The sequence below is a fragment of the Plectropomus leopardus genome, chromosome 16 (assembly GCF_008729295.1).
Source record: "Plectropomus leopardus isolate mb chromosome 16, YSFRI_Pleo_2.0, whole genome shotgun sequence".
Classification (NCBI taxonomy): domain Eukaryota; kingdom Metazoa; phylum Chordata; class Actinopteri; order Perciformes; family Serranidae; genus Plectropomus; species Plectropomus leopardus.
In genome coordinates this window covers 23,901,191-23,916,627 of record NC_056478.1, presented here as the reverse complement: position 1 = coordinate 23,916,627, position 15,437 = coordinate 23,901,191, and the positions used below count along the sequence as shown (strand labels likewise).

The 15,437-nt window shown below is 38.6% G+C and overlaps 1 protein-coding gene across 1 annotated transcript; it reads left to right on the top strand.

Moving 5' to 3' along the window:
* Positions 1–10,022: 10,022 nt before the first annotated feature.
* Positions 10,023–15,437, top strand: LOC121955165 (hydroxycarboxylic acid receptor 2-like). Its single transcript, XM_042503005.1, has 2 exons — positions 10,023–10,834; positions 13,256–15,437. Exons 1-2 carry the CDS (start codon positions 10,259–10,261, stop codon positions 13,715–13,717), a joined length of 1,038 nt encoding a protein of 345 aa, XP_042358939.1. The 5' UTR covers positions 10,023–10,258; the 3' UTR covers positions 13,718–15,437.

Genomic DNA, 15,437 nt, shown 5'->3' with positions numbered 1-15,437 from the left:
TCAGTGTGTGTTGTCAAGTTGTGATTTGATACTCTAAAGTTAACCTGCTCTAGAGAAGTTGAGCTGTTCAGCATTAACTACCACAGTGATAATTCCAGTAAAGAATTAACAAGCTTCACAGTACTGAAAAAAAAAAACACACAAAAACAGTTAACCCTAAAGTTGCCTTGCTAACTCAAGATCCTGCTTCACAGTACAGGCCTCTGGTCTGACACAAGGACACATTTCCTCCCACTAAAAACTGACCTGGACTTCTGTGGATTCCAGTATGTGCAGACTGTGTAGATTTGTCATGTCCTGACTCCTCTTCAGCTCATCATCCGATCTTTCTCTGCATAAAAACACAGAAACGCAACAAATTATGCAAAGTATTAGACACCATAAAACAAGATTCCCAAGAGTCTATAATTTCATTCACCACCTTGTTTAGCATATTAACATGATAGCATTTGCTTATTAGCACTGTACACAAAGTGCAGCTGAGGCTGATGGAAATAATAGTAGTTTTGCAGATATTTTTGGTAATCACAAACTCAACACTTGACCTAATGGTGGGGCTAGATAAAAAATAAAAGGACAACAGAGTTATTACAATTAATTTGAGGCACCGATGTCTGTACCAAAGTTCATGGCGATCCATCTAACAGTAAAACAGGGTCTTTTGAGTACTGCAGTCTGAAGAAACCTTCCATTACTGCTTTCATTATAATCCTGTAAAACAGTTTTTTGTTTTTTGGTAAACATGGAACTGAAATATGCTTACTGTAAAAGGTCAAATGTAAAGTGGTGACATTTTGTTCTCTAGATTTGAATGTCGTTTTGTGTGCGTACATTCTGTAGAAAGAAAAACAAGATATGATGATAAACCAGGAAGGAAGCTTAGGCTGGCATTTAGCTTTACTGAGAAAAATGACACCAAGCTACTTCCTGAGCCTAAACAGTGCTGCATAGATGTAAAAGATTGTTGATTAGTTGATATAGTAACACGTGACACAAAAAAACAAAAAATGCTTTGCATGGTATCAGATAACCTGAAGCTTTTTTTACCTGCAAAATCCCCTCTTTGCTTGTGCCATTTTTGTTACATCTGTACCATCAGGTTTGCTTTCTGGTTTCAGCGAGTGTATCCACAACATTTTCTGACCACCTAGACATTGAAAAAACTTTTCAAAACTTTTGAAATGCAGAATTATAAAAATTGCATGTATACTTGTGTGCTTTACATAGAAATTAAAGTGAATCAGTAACAAACAAAACACATTATTGAGTGGAGAGGCAATTAAAGGATATGCTCAAAATTCCTCATGTTTCTTTTTGCGCCAGATAACTTCAGAATATATTTTTGCACAAAATAAGGACTGGATTCATTTATGTTCATATTCAAAACTCTGCACATAAAAAAAACAAGAAGTTTCCTCTGAGAGAAATGAGCTTCTAACATGCCAACCTATATTGTATGATAATGTATTCTCTTTGGTTCGAGCCTGTATCCAAGTGTGGCCCAAATACATTCAGCAAGCCTCGTTAAAAATTACCTAAAGTGCCCCTGGAATGCCCCAAATCACTCAGCATGATGCACGTCAAAGATAGAACCCTGTAGGTGCATAGCAGTAGCAGAAATAAGGAAGTAAATCTATTTAAGTACTGCACTTGAGTACACTTCTGAGGTACTTATACTGAACTTCAGTGTTTTCATTATATGCTATTTTATACTTCCACTCCATTACATCTCAGAGGTAAGTACTGACATTTTAATTTATGAAATTAGGCTGACAGCTAAGCTCAGTTTTTAAAATGCAGATGACAGCTTTACCTGCTGCAACATTCAAAAGATGAATATGCTAATGTACCAATAATTGTAATCCAATAATATAATGTGTGTTGTTCTAAAATACACCACTCTATATGATGATTAGTTTTACTTTTGGTACTTAAAGTATATGTTGATGCTGATACTTATATACTTTTATTTAAAGAAACAGTGGGTAGGAGTTTGGCATCTGGCAGTGAGGATTGCAGATTGCAACCAGCTGAAACGTCTTTGCTGTGTCAAGCCTTAAACAGCCAGTTAGGTCCACTCTGGGCTACTGTAGAAACATGCCAGTGCAACATGGGAAACTCTGTGGATGAGGACACGCTCCCTATGTAAATATACATGGCTTCCATTTCTGCCAAAATATCCCCCTAAATCCTACACAGTGGACCTTTAAGCAAAATGCTGAAGGCAAATTTTAATCTAAAGCAGTGTTTTTGCACTCGGGTATGGCCACTTTACTTGAGTACAAGATCAGAGCAAGACATATGAAGCTTATATCAGTATGTCAATTTTCATCAATAATCTGCATGAAACACTCTTTAGTGAAAAGAACAGAATCCTGGAGGGAGCACTAAAAAACTGAATTTTATAAACTATGAGTACTGCCTTGCATTTGTATGCCTCTACAAACCAGTCAAGTTGCAGTTTCAGTTAACATCCGTGTCTGTGAAAACGTGAACGCTTAACACGCATCTTCCCCTCGGCAGCAAAGACAATTCATGCAATCAGCACAGTTTCAAGGCGGACACCCAAGATTAGTGTCATCAATTCAGCACCTGTGACCTTTTGGATATAAAATATCACCATCTCGTCAGCAAAAACATGTTTTGTGAGGTCACAGTGACATTTCACCACCCAAATCTCATCAGTTCATTGGTAAGCCAAAGTGGAAGTCTGTGACAAAGTTAAAGAAATTCCCTCAAGGCGTTCATAAGATATTGCATTCATGAGAATGAGACGTACAAAAGGTCACTGTGACCTTGACCTGAACACCAACATCTAATCAGTGCATCCTTGAATCAAAGTGGACATTTCTGCAAAATTTGAAGAAATTCCCTCATGGTGTTCTTGAGACATTGTGTTCACAAGAATGGGACAGATGGACGGACAGAAGGACGGATGGACAACTGAAAACATAATGGCTCTGGCCTTAATTATTGCCCACATGGAGGCATTATGAAAACAATTTTAGGATGCAGATTAAGTGAAAAATATGAAAATCAGACTGGTTAGATATATGTCAAAATTACCATTAGAGTGACCCTAGAGTGAGTTTTATCCTCTCTGTTGGAGCGGGAAGAAGAGGACTGTTGTTGAGGCCCTAATCCAGATCCAAGACTCTGGTCCTGTTTCTGGATCCTCGGAAACATCCGTCCCTGGACAGACTCGCTGCCATAATCATCCTCTGAAAGGTTTAAATTGGAATCCTGGAGGCCGAGGCATGGGGGAGGGGATGGGGGCTTGGGAAACTGGTGACACTGGGATAGTGGGTTATCGTCATCCTCACTGCCACCATCAGCAGTGCTTCTTTTAGTGGAGCGCGTGGGAAATGTACCGAGCTTCAGAGGTGTTGGGACTTGACTTGTGTTGCTTGGCGCACTTAGACAAAATGCTGCTGTTGTTGTCGTACCATGTTTTTGACCTTTGACCCAGTTTGAGCCTGCGTTGCTTCCTGGTCCTGACTTGCTGCACTGGCAGAGATGAAAATATGTTTTCGTTTCATCACAGCTTGTGGATAGAGTTTCCATGTCAAAGCTTGAGACTCTCTCTATGTGGTCGCTCAAGGCCTTAAAACTAACAATAACTTCCTGATTTCTGCCGGCCCGAGGGGAAACTCTGTTGTCCCTAAAACGGGGGGAAATGCTGAAATGTCTGTTGTTCTGCTGCCGGGGTTGTTCCCAGAGATGCTCTGAGGTGTCACCACATGAACTCACAGCCGTTTGTCTATGAGGTGCTGTGAATTCAAACTGACCTTTCACCTGATCTTCCTCAACAGTCTTCCCTGTAGTTTCACCCATGGTTTCCATTTCTTGGTGCCTCACTCTTTTCTCTGTGAAGGAGTTGCAAACACAGGGCGTTGGCTCAGAGAGTGATTGATTAATTCTGCATTCTGTCTCTACCGAATGACGGCTCTCTTTTTCTTGCAAACGGGATGCCACTCCTGACTTTCTGTCTTGTAATTGGCTAACTTCCTCTTCTCTGTCAGTTGTTATATTAATATTAGATATCTGTTTTCCAAGGAGAGGTGGAGGCTCAGGTTGGGGCATGAATGGAGTGTTGACACAAGTTTGTTCTTGGCCGCAGACCTGGGAAAAGACCTCAGCATGAGGCTGGATCTCTTGTGTCTGGGAATGATATGAACCAGAGCTGAAGTCTTGTAAAGTCTCTCGGCCATCAGTCTGAAAGGTCAAAGACTGGAAGGTTTCAAACTGTGTTCCTCCGTATTTAAAGACCGTAGATGGGGCAGAGGGGCGCCTCTGGATGTCGGAGTTTAACTTCCTGCTGGGCTGCTGCTGGCTGAGGGAAGCCCTCTTCTGGACCCTCTGCTGATCAGTGACCTTCAAATTATTTCTGTCCATCCTGGAAACGCCCTCACTCTCTCGTGAGAAGCAACGTCTCTCTGTCAATGTCCCACTGAGGTTCTGAAAAATAACAATTGAAGAAAAATGATATCAGAGTCACACATGCACGTTAATTTTGAAATTTAATAAAGTGAATTTTAGCCATTTTCTTCTTAATTGGGCAGCTTTTTATTTAATTGGACAGAAAACAATGGTTTTGGCCAGCTTTTAATAATTTTGGTGTGTTGTGCTAATAAAAAGTGAAGCTAAATTGTAATGGATTGTCCCTTCATCTTCTTTCATTAATATGATTCAGGATAAAATATGACACGTATTCATTCCACTATAGATTAAAAGAACAATGCAGATATACATTAATTCTTTGATATTAGTCATTCTTTGTGTTTGAGATTTGGTGATTTGGTGTTTGCTCTTGTTTTTGTTGCTTATTATGTAGCTTACGGAAATTGGAGTCAGTTATCCAACAGCAGTACAGAACAATATGCCTCTGTGAACTTCTGCACAATATATACTATACTATTATGTAATGTACCTGCAGCTGTTTTGGATCAGAGATTTCATGCAATTTCAGCTGCTCCTCTGCACGTTCCCTTGGGGTCTCTTCTTCCCTCACAGCAGATCTGTTCAGAGTTGGTGCCATGGCAGAGAAAAGAACAAGTAAAATATATTTGGAAAAAAAATAAGGAAAAGAAAATATTAAACAAAAAGGTAAAGGAGACCTATTATGCTCATTTAAAGTTCATACTTGATTTTTTTGATTTCTTATAGGAAATCACTTTACTTTAGTGTTCAGAAAACACTGTCTGTTACCCTCTGTCTGCAATGCTACTCTCCACTCCTGAAAAAGCCCAGCCTGCCCTGCTTGCAGCTGGGGGGATTACTTTAACAGAGAATAGTGCCACTTTTGACCAAAAACAACCAATAAAAGCTTCTAAACCAAAAGTTTCACACCTGGGCATGGTCGTGCTAGAAAATGAGAGGAGAATTAAAAACACTGATAACCAGAATTAAATTTTCCCAATGATAGCATGTAGCCACATGTAGCATTGTACATCTTCCCACACAATCATTTATTCCTGGCAGGAAGCCACAATTAATATATATATTGACACAAATAGATTTTCTATTTTTGGAGCTGGACTGGTCATTAAGAGTTCAACTGAAATATATATTTACCGTGTGGTTATGCATTGCAGCACACTCAGAGTGCAAAGTGTACTGTTGTCACAGGCGAAGCAGTAGAACCCCAAGCACAGTTAAAGTGAAACTTAACCATTCATCGTACCTGGTCTAAAAAATGGCATTCACTTACTCTGCACTCTGCTTCTCCTTTCATCCATTGATCTGACCAGCTTTGACCGAATTAACTAATCAGTTATCCACACTGAGACTCAAAAGTCTGCTGAGGCACAAAAACAACTCATGATAAGTTTTGCCTGCGCTGCATTCACAGACTCTCAAAGAACGCCTGACTTTAAAGAGGGGGCACTGAATGATAAAAAAAAAAGGGACACACACAAACACACACACACACAAAAATGAATTGAATAAATAATTTACCGCCATAAATAGATTCTGATTCTGTGGGGAACACTGTATGTCATGTGAACACTTGCATGCAACATGAAGAAATTTGTCCTGATTTGACATCAGCTTGTTTAAAAGTAGATGAAACTGTTAGAAACATAGTGCTTAGAACAGTCTGAAGTCTGAGGTTTTTACTGTCAAAGATTACCACATATGTTACAATGACAGAAAATACGTAAAAGCAGAAAAGTTTCCTTTCAGATAACAAAGAAGTGACACACATATTTTGCTTTATAGTATGTGTAATACAAGCCGGTTTAGACAACCCAAAGCCTCCAGAGTTGTAGGTCAGCTGTCTGAGTACCTGTCTTCAGGGTTAACAGAGGGGCTGAGTTGGTTTATAGTCTGGTGAGTCCCTGTAGTGGCAGGTAAGTGCCTCTGCTGTGCTGTCTCCTTTTTGGATCTAGTTGCATCTAAATGAGAAAAGACAGGGCAGGACAAAGTTTGAAGGGACATATCACCCCAAAATCAAAACTACATATTTTCCCTCTTACCTTTGGTTCTATTTATCTGTCTACATTGTTTTGGCATGAGCTGCTGAGTGTTGGAGATGTTGGCCATGTCTGCCTTCTTTTCAAAATAATGAAACTACATGGCACTCTGCTTGTGGTGCTTAAAATGTCAAAAACACGCATTTGAGTCTCTTTTCAGAAATCATGACATTATTGTTTGCAGTTTCATGTAGGAACTTACCAGACTACACCCGCCAACTGTATCACCACCCAGAAGCAAACGTGCATTTACTCATGGACGAGAGTTTTGTGCTCATGACAGTACAAGTTGTAAACATTTATGGCGTTCTTCTCAGCTGAGCTTGGAGAAAAGGCAAACATCTCTATGTCTGTTATTTTCAACACTCTGCAACTCACACTAAAACAGTCTAAACTGATAAATACCACCCCTGGTAAGAGAAAAAAAGTAAGCATGTTTAATTCTGGGGTGAACTGTCTCTTTAAAATACAGTATTTTAATGTAAAGAAAGGATTGAAAGCTTTACAGTGCAAGCTGGAAGCTGAAACCATGTGACTGGATGAGTGCCAAACATCACAGCCTCCTGTGAGATAGTATGGGTGACAGTGTGAGAAAACTCAGCTTCACCGTGAGTTACAGCGGCAGGTACAACTTTACAGTAAGTGTTAGTTTGCCAAGCCAGCCTATGACTCCACTGAGTACAGAAGTCTGATTGTTAATTTGACTGACAGATTTTCCTCTGCGATTCACAGCTACACTCTTCAGAGTCCTGCTGGATTCAAACCCAATAAACATAACTTAAATATCAATATCAATATCAATAACTTAAAAACTAACCGATGAAATCTCACTTTTTAATGAATCTTGGCGGACAAAATTCAAGACTGCAAATATTAATATTTCTTATAGTTCTTATCTCTGTTGTTTATTGACAGAATAAAGACTTTGGAACGGCATCTGTAGACACCAGTTTGTGCAGCAACATGAGAGTTATCATCTCGGTATTTCATGTGGTATGAGCCAACTCTTTCAGTAATTAAAATCTGAAGCACAATAATGGGGGCGGTATGACAAAAACAGAAACCACAAGTTTTGTAGGAAAGAAGATATCATGGTGAAAATTTGTCAATTTTGACAATTAAAAAAAAAAACAGACTAGCATTTAGTAAAACAAACATATAGACAAGGTCATTATAAACACTTAACACATTAAATCAGTTCACACCAGTTTCTGCCTGTGGTTTAAAATTCAAGTCACTTGACTGATATAGGAATATTAAAGGCACTTGGGATGAGGGACTTTTAAATACTTTTTTTTTTGCCAGAGGGGCTTTATTACGCTTCCCAGAGCTCAAGAGTTCAAGCTGATTGTAGAGGGAATGCGAGCAATCTGCCAAGATCCTCTTCGCTTTCTTCCTTATTCTTTCTGCAAAGAGAAATACTGAATATAATTGGGAATAAGCTGTGGTTTGCAAAACTACTTGAAATCATTTCCCTGCTACATGATAACATGAATAGATTTTGTTTACAGAAGATCGACATCATAAAAGAAGTCGGAGTGCATAAATTAATCATGATTGCCCATACTTCCCATAATAAGAGAGGTAATTGTAAATCAACCTTTTCCCTTGGAGCCAATCCCAGCTGCCATCGGGCGGAAGGCAGGGTACACCCCTGGGTATTGTAATTTAAAAAATTACAATAGAAATTTCCTTTTTTTCTTCTGCTAGAAAATGGGTCTAAAAGTTCACTGACAGATCAACTATCTACACTGCGAGTCCTGACCTGACACACATTTAAAGAGTTACTAGACCCAACTTTTGGCATAAGTGCCTCAACCCTGGAATGTGAAAAAAGTCAAAGGGGGGGGGGCATTCAATTGCAATAGCCAGATTTCAACCTTGGACCTAAATCAATCAGCAGCACTACTAAATACCAATATATATTGCTTTACAAAGGAATAAAAGGAGTTTGAGGGTTTAAATAATGTTTAAAAGGGAAAAAAGAAAAGAAAAAGACACAACAAAAAATCCCCTACTTTAGGCGCCCCTGCTCTAAATAAATGTCTCCTATTTACATATGTTTATTAACAATTTGAGAGAGTGGCAGCATGTAAAAATACAACATGAAATTTCTCTACTATCAATCCTAGTCATAAAGTCATAATCCTCCAGGTTGCAAATGTTCTGCTGTGCTACAGAGGGCCAGCAGACCAGACTGCTGGGTTTTAATTACACCTTGATTCACTGCATAGTTAACTGAATAACCCAATGTACAACTAAATCATTGCCTGAGGAGGGAGCACAGGAGAGGGAGGTCAAGGATCAGTTTAAAACAAAAGAAGCACAGAAAAGATACTCATCTGACAAAGCCAAGCCAAGGAAGAGTTAATTAAATCAAGGTTTAATGGAGGGGTCACTCATTATAAACCATCGATCAGATTGAAGTTAATAAACGCAAAAATCTGAAAAAGCAATAAAGCAGTAAAACCATTCGATGACGTGAGAGAAATGCTCTGAAAACAAACAAAATTGACACATAGATTTATAATATAAGTACTATAATTACTGTCATGTTTCATGTACCTAATCTTGTGTAAAGGTGGAACATAAAGCACATCATAAACCTGATCTAGGGAGAGGTCACGTCCTTGCCATGTCTCTAAAAGTCAATCTCTTGAGCGTGTTTTGTCTTGCAGAGAAGGAGCTAGAAGCATGCAAAGTTCGAGGCATGCAGAGAAGCGTGAGGCCTAGGGCTAACCCCCTTCTCCTCCTCCCTTAAAGAAATCCTCCTCCCTTGGGATACAACATTCCATGCAAACTCATTTCACTTGTCCTTACATAGTAGAAAACGTTGACAGAAGCACTATATCCATCTCCTCGTACACTCATGTCCATCTATCATCAATTCCCAGAGATCCACATCTGCGTACTCTGAGGACAATTTTCTCTATTTTTCTTTTAGCATTTTTAGCATGTGCCGGATAGACCTATAGTTTAAAAGTGACAGTGAGCCAGGAAGTAATAGGCTGAGATGCTCAAAAGCTGTCATTCATGACAAACTGTAAGTCATTCAGTAGCTTCTGGGATTTACTGAAGCCCCTCAGAGTAGCAAAATGGTTCATTCTCACAGTTTGTGCCAGGGAATAGCAGCATGCTTTGCAAAAAAATGCTTCCATAGGTTGTTTTTTTCATACGATTAGCTGTCTGTCAAACATTATATCAGCTTGAGCCATCAGTGAGTGTTCTGACTTGCACACAGGGCTTGTCAGGGCTGACACCACACCACAGTGCTTGATCACTCAAAGACATCTCTCAATTTTTGTGCTTAGTTTAATGTTTAGTTAAAAGTCCTACTTTCCTGGTTAGACATGGAGCATGGGTCATTTGTATTTTAAATGCTGCAGCCTGGTCTTGGCATGTGAGTGCCACTGGTCCCACAGTGGAAAAGTAACTGGGTGACTCACCTCCCCAGGCTATAAAAGGCGGAGCTACAAGCAGAGGGCTGAACTGAAAAGCAAGTAAAAGAAGGCGTCACCCATATGCTCTCCACAGTTGAGTGGAATCACTTCCAGACCTAATTCTCACAAAAACAGGACTCTCAATCTTGAATGACTTTGGGAACCAGAGCAAGGACTGAAAGAGTTGAAGAGGATTACAACTGAAGACACTGAAAAAACTTGTTAGGCGGGTTTTTTGTGTGTGTGATTGTTGGGTGAGACTTCACGTGTGAAGTGATTTCCTTGGCAGCTTAGAAAAGAACATTTTGCTCTTTGTGCAAAGCTTGTAATTAATATTCACTCATGGCCGAGCTAGCGTTTTTGAGTGGTCCGATGCCAAACAAAACTTACCAACACATTGAGGACTGCCTTGCCTCAGACAAGGCACTGTATAAATTCTTTGCAGCTCTCATGATTGTGATTTTCATCCTGGCTTTGCCTCTGAATGCATCAGTCCTCCACCTCTTCATATTCAAGCTGAAATTCTGGAAATCCAACACCAACAACATTTTCCTCTTCAACCTGGTGTTGGCTGACATCCTACTGCTCTTCTGTTTGCCCATAAAGGCATACAACTTCATCCAAGGGGAGAGGAGAAGTGACAACGATGCAGTTTGCAAAGCAATGCTCTTCATGTTGTTTTTAAACCGAGGAGCCAGTATTGCCTTCCTGACGGTGACTTCTATTGATCGATATTTCAATGTGGTGCACCCTGGTCGAAAGAATCTTCTGAGAGCTCTGAAGAAATCTCCACAGATCTCCATCCTCATCTGGCTGCTTCTTCTGCCTCTCACTATTCCCACCATGCTCAAGAACTTTGACTGCTGCAACAGCCACAGCCATGTCCCAGGTGCTGATAAAGAAGACGCATTGATTAAGGTAAATTTTTTCCATGTTGAATGTGTAATTTGTCTAAACTGTAACTATGTATTCCTTTTCCAAGTTTAGTTTGGTTTGGTATTAGTAGAGTCGGTTCCAGAAATCTGGTATAGTGCGAGCCATGAGATGAGTGAAATGACAAGAAATGACAAAGTATTCAAGCAGAAAATGACTCATTCTGAACCATTGTGCTTTACTGGAAAATTTTTCTTTTGTAAGGGCATGTTCATATCATGTTTGTCACACTCAAAAGCTGTGAGTTGTGGCGACACAGTGCTGAGTGAGCACGTTTTTTGATGTCATCACATCCAAAGCTGTGTCATTCACATTTATGCAACACAGTTTACACGTGAAGAACAGTGAAAGAGGAAGTATTCAGATTCTTAAGGAAAACTACAAATACAACACTGAAAATACTCTGTAATGACTCGTGTATTTATGTAAAATCGGGAGTTTACTGTTGTAGTTTTTCTTTTTGAATTATTAACTAATGATGAGTTACATAATTTATCTTCTAATTATTTTCTCCATTGATCAACTGATCACTTTTAATTTGTCAGGAATAAGGCCTATTAGGTAAGTGTTATTGCAAAAATTGAAAAATATACATAATTCCAACAAACAATCAAACAAAAAGTTCCTAAAAGTTACCAGGAAAACTCATCGCTTGTGCAATATTCATTTCTCAAATTTAAACCAAATTGCTTGTTTTACAGAAACTTCCTGCAGTTATTGCACTATTGGGACTGAATAGGACACTGATTTTCTGAATATAACAAGATAAAAAAAATATGTAATTTAGTTAGGGCTCGTCAGTTAACTCATTGATAAAAATAGGGGCCCCCTACAGAAAATGGTTGGGGATCACTGGCTTAAACAATGATCAAAATAGGTGACAATTTTCGGTCAATTGACTTTCAGCTGTATTTGTATAAACTTTTCAGTTTTTTTTTAATTTATTTTAGAAGCTATTCACATGTTTTGTTTGTAGAAATCTCATACTGAAAAGTAACTAGGAACTAAAATAAATGTAGTGAAGTAAAACATACAATATTTGCTTCGGAGATGAGGTGGAGTAGAAGTAAGATAAGAAATAGAAGATAAGAAAGATAAGACTCAAGTAAAGCACAATACCTGAAATTTGCACTTATATAAAGTACTAGACTAGATGTATTTAGTGTCCATCGCTGTAAAATACAGCAATATTTTGTGCAAACAGTTCCTAAGCCTGAAGTTACAGAAGATAATGATCTTGAAAATAAGAAAATTACTCTATTTATGTGATTAAACTAATGAGAGACCTAATCAGAAATGAATAAAGCGGGTCCATGGCGTGCTCCCAAAGAGAACAGAGTGCTGGAGATTATCTCACTCAAAAGCTCCACTTAGAAAGAGCCTGTTTTCAGAGCTATTTTTGCACTGACATGGCGCACAACATTGCTTCAGCTGAGATGTGTTAAACCTGGAGTGTGTCAAACTGCACCACACAATAGGGACACACTTCACAGCATAAGTCAATACGCCATGAGGTACCTCACTGTCACAAAATACTGAATGAGAAGCAATGAGATGAAGCAAGTTTTTTGTTTTTGGACCTTGTGTTTATACAATTGCTCACTCATTAAACAGAAGTGATGAAATCTTCATCCATTACTTTTAGTCATTCTAATTATTGATTTATTTCACTGACTAGTTTCACAAATAAAAAAAAAAACCAAAACAATAATGTTGGCTACTTTTACATACCTCTGACCAGAGGGGAAAAGTAAGTAGATTTCCTAGTACTGTGTGACATTAGTGACATTTTTGAAGAATGGTTTGCATATATTTTACTTTATATTTCTACTCTAATGTATTTCAGAGATAAATGTTGTACTTTTGAGACCATTACACTTGACAGTTGTTGTAAAAAGTTACGTTACAGATTAAGGGTACAGTTGATCCAAAAATCAATACTACATATTTTCACTCTTTGTCAATCAGAAGGAAAGAGCCTATCCACTGCTTTCTCACCTAACACCACTTGCTAAGGAGGACACCATAAATGTTTACATCTGGGACTGAGTTCGAGCATCTCATCCATGATTAGCTGCATGGCTTCTTCTAAGCATGGTACAGTTGGCAGGTGTAGTTAAGCAAAATTAAAATATTCCTACAAGTGCTCACAACAAGGTCTGTGGATTGTCTTGAGTAATTGGGTCATGGAGTCACTACAGGTTAAAGGATTTTTAAAAAAAAATGATTTCAGGGTGAACTGTACCTTTAAGATTTGACAATATAAAAGAGAAAGAAGTTGAGAAAAGTAGTTAAACTACTGACAAGTAATATCCTGATGTACAATTTGTAGAGACAAACAATCAATAATGAGATTGTGTTCTCGATGAATGTGAAATAAAGTTGATCCTTTTTTTCTGATCTAAGGATGTGGTGGACAGTTTGCGAGAGGTGGTCTTCTTTACCCAGATTCTCATCCCCTTCATCATCCTCGTATACTGCACAGTGCACATCGTCAACCGACTCAGGAAAAAAACAGTCGGGGATAAGACCAAGCTGAAGAGAGCTGTCTTCCTAGTCATGTCCGTCATGGTGGTCTTCTCCATCTGCTTCCTCCCCTGCACCATAGCAAGGATAATTCTGCTGGTCGCCCGGGTCCAAAATTGGAAAGAAGTCAATGAGGACATAGCTGCTGTGGCCTTTGACGGCTTCATGGTTCTCTCCTACATGGACTGTCTTCTGGATCCGCTGGTCTACTGCTTCTGCAGCACCAAGTTTAAAGGTCTTTATCTCAGCAGTTATTTCCCATTCTTACTGAAAGACGCAACTGCGTCAATAGAAAGTTCCACAGAAAACACAATGCATCCTACACGCAATACTGTTATTTGAAATTATAGAAAAACGGGCTGACACCTGAACAACCTAAAAGAATACTACCTGAGACTGACTCACTCCAAAAAATATACTTACTCTATGAAAGGTGACTCTGAAGGCAATATAAACAGACATCTGCGTATGAAAGCAGAATCTGTAAGTAATGGGACAAGATTTTGGATCGGAGGCGTTCCGGTTTCCGTTTGGAATCTGAGTAGTATTGACCACATTTGAGCGGACTATGGTTGCATGCGGGTGAACAGTTTGAGTGGAGAAAAAGAGGCAGAGCGCATTGGCCGAAATGCAATTTTGGTACCCATCAGCTATCATCTGACAACAATTTAACTTTTAAGTTGCTTTTTAAAAAAATGTATCTGCATTCATATGCAGATATCTGTTTATAGAGTTTATCAGAAATGTCCTTCCAACTCCATTTTCCAATCTCAAGTTCAAACTGTAAACTATGACTGCTGCACGAAGAGTCTTAGCCCGGGTGTCCTTCATCCAAATATCCACTGGCTACATCAAATCCCCCAAAATATTCCCCAGAGGTTAAATCATTGTAAGACTGATAGCTGATCAGTTCCTAGATTGCTCTGAAGGTAAAGTGCATTATGAAGACAAGACATACATAAAATAATTATTTAAGAGTCTATTTGTATTGATTCTCAAATAGAAATAATATCAAGGTACATATGTAAATAGGAAGTACTGTTATAGAGTTTTATGTGTTTTTCCATACTGTAGATATACTGTAATCGAGACTCAACAAATAGTCTAGAATATATCACTGTTAGTAGATTTTATTAAGTAAAAAATCAGGCTTTTTTTCTTTTTAAGGGGAATGCCCCTCAGCCAAAGTATGCACATCTGTTTTTCTTTCTTTCTTGGACAGAGAGGACTATGTAAAATTCCTTTCAAATGTTTGAGTAGAAGAAAGAAAAGAAAAGTAAAATGCAATTTGTGAAATCACAGCAATCTGTCTTGTATCAAAGCTTCCATGTCCAAACAAGCATAAGTGTTTAATAGTGAATCGATTATAGCTCAATAACTATAACCATGTCCCAAACAAGTTCCAAACAAAGGGAACCAGAAAGGAAAACAATATTTTGTTTTACAGAAGTCAGAGGCAGTAAACATGGATTTTTTCAGCAGGGGTATCAAATGTGTGCATGTTATGACCCCCAAATAGACGCATATTAGGCCATGGCCAGTCCTCTATTACATAAGACTTAATCCTAAGGCCAGTACAGGAAGCTGAGAAATGCTGTTTATTTAGTATGGATCTGAATTACTGTTTATATGTAGAGAGAAAGGTGGGTTTAATTATACTGTACATATTTTCTGTCTGGGATAATTTTCTTGCCTGGTGATTTAAAGATCTGACATCCAGTGCACAAAATTATTTAAAAAAATGTAAAAAAAAAAAAAAAATTCCCTCACAATATAAGTAATGAATCATGCCTTTAACCAGACTGAACAATACTTTACTCAGAAAATCCATTGTGTATGTATAAGTCACCCTGATAGTCTTACTCCCCTTGGTGATGTCATCGCTAGTAATCGCACAGTGTGTGAGGTCATGTCTGTTGGTGACTGTTTGACTATAAATAGATGGCTTACTCATTTAAGTAGTCAACCATCGGGGGTTGACTGGTTGGTGAGTCTGAGGTTGAATTTCATGTAAAGTTTACGAATGTGTATGTGGCATCATAAAATACATTATTGCTTTGTA

What these genes read in the sequence shown, in the direction of transcription:
- LOC121955165 (XM_042503005.1), top strand. Translation starts at nt 10,259, where the DNA reads ATGGCCGAGCTAGCGTTTTTGAGTGGTCCGATGCCAAACAAAACTTAC. An exon ending in AAGAAGACGCATTGATTAAG is followed by an intron (nt 10,835 to 13,255) that starts GTAAATTTTTTC and finishes TTCTGATCTAAG; the next exon opens with GATGTGGTGGACAGTTTGCG.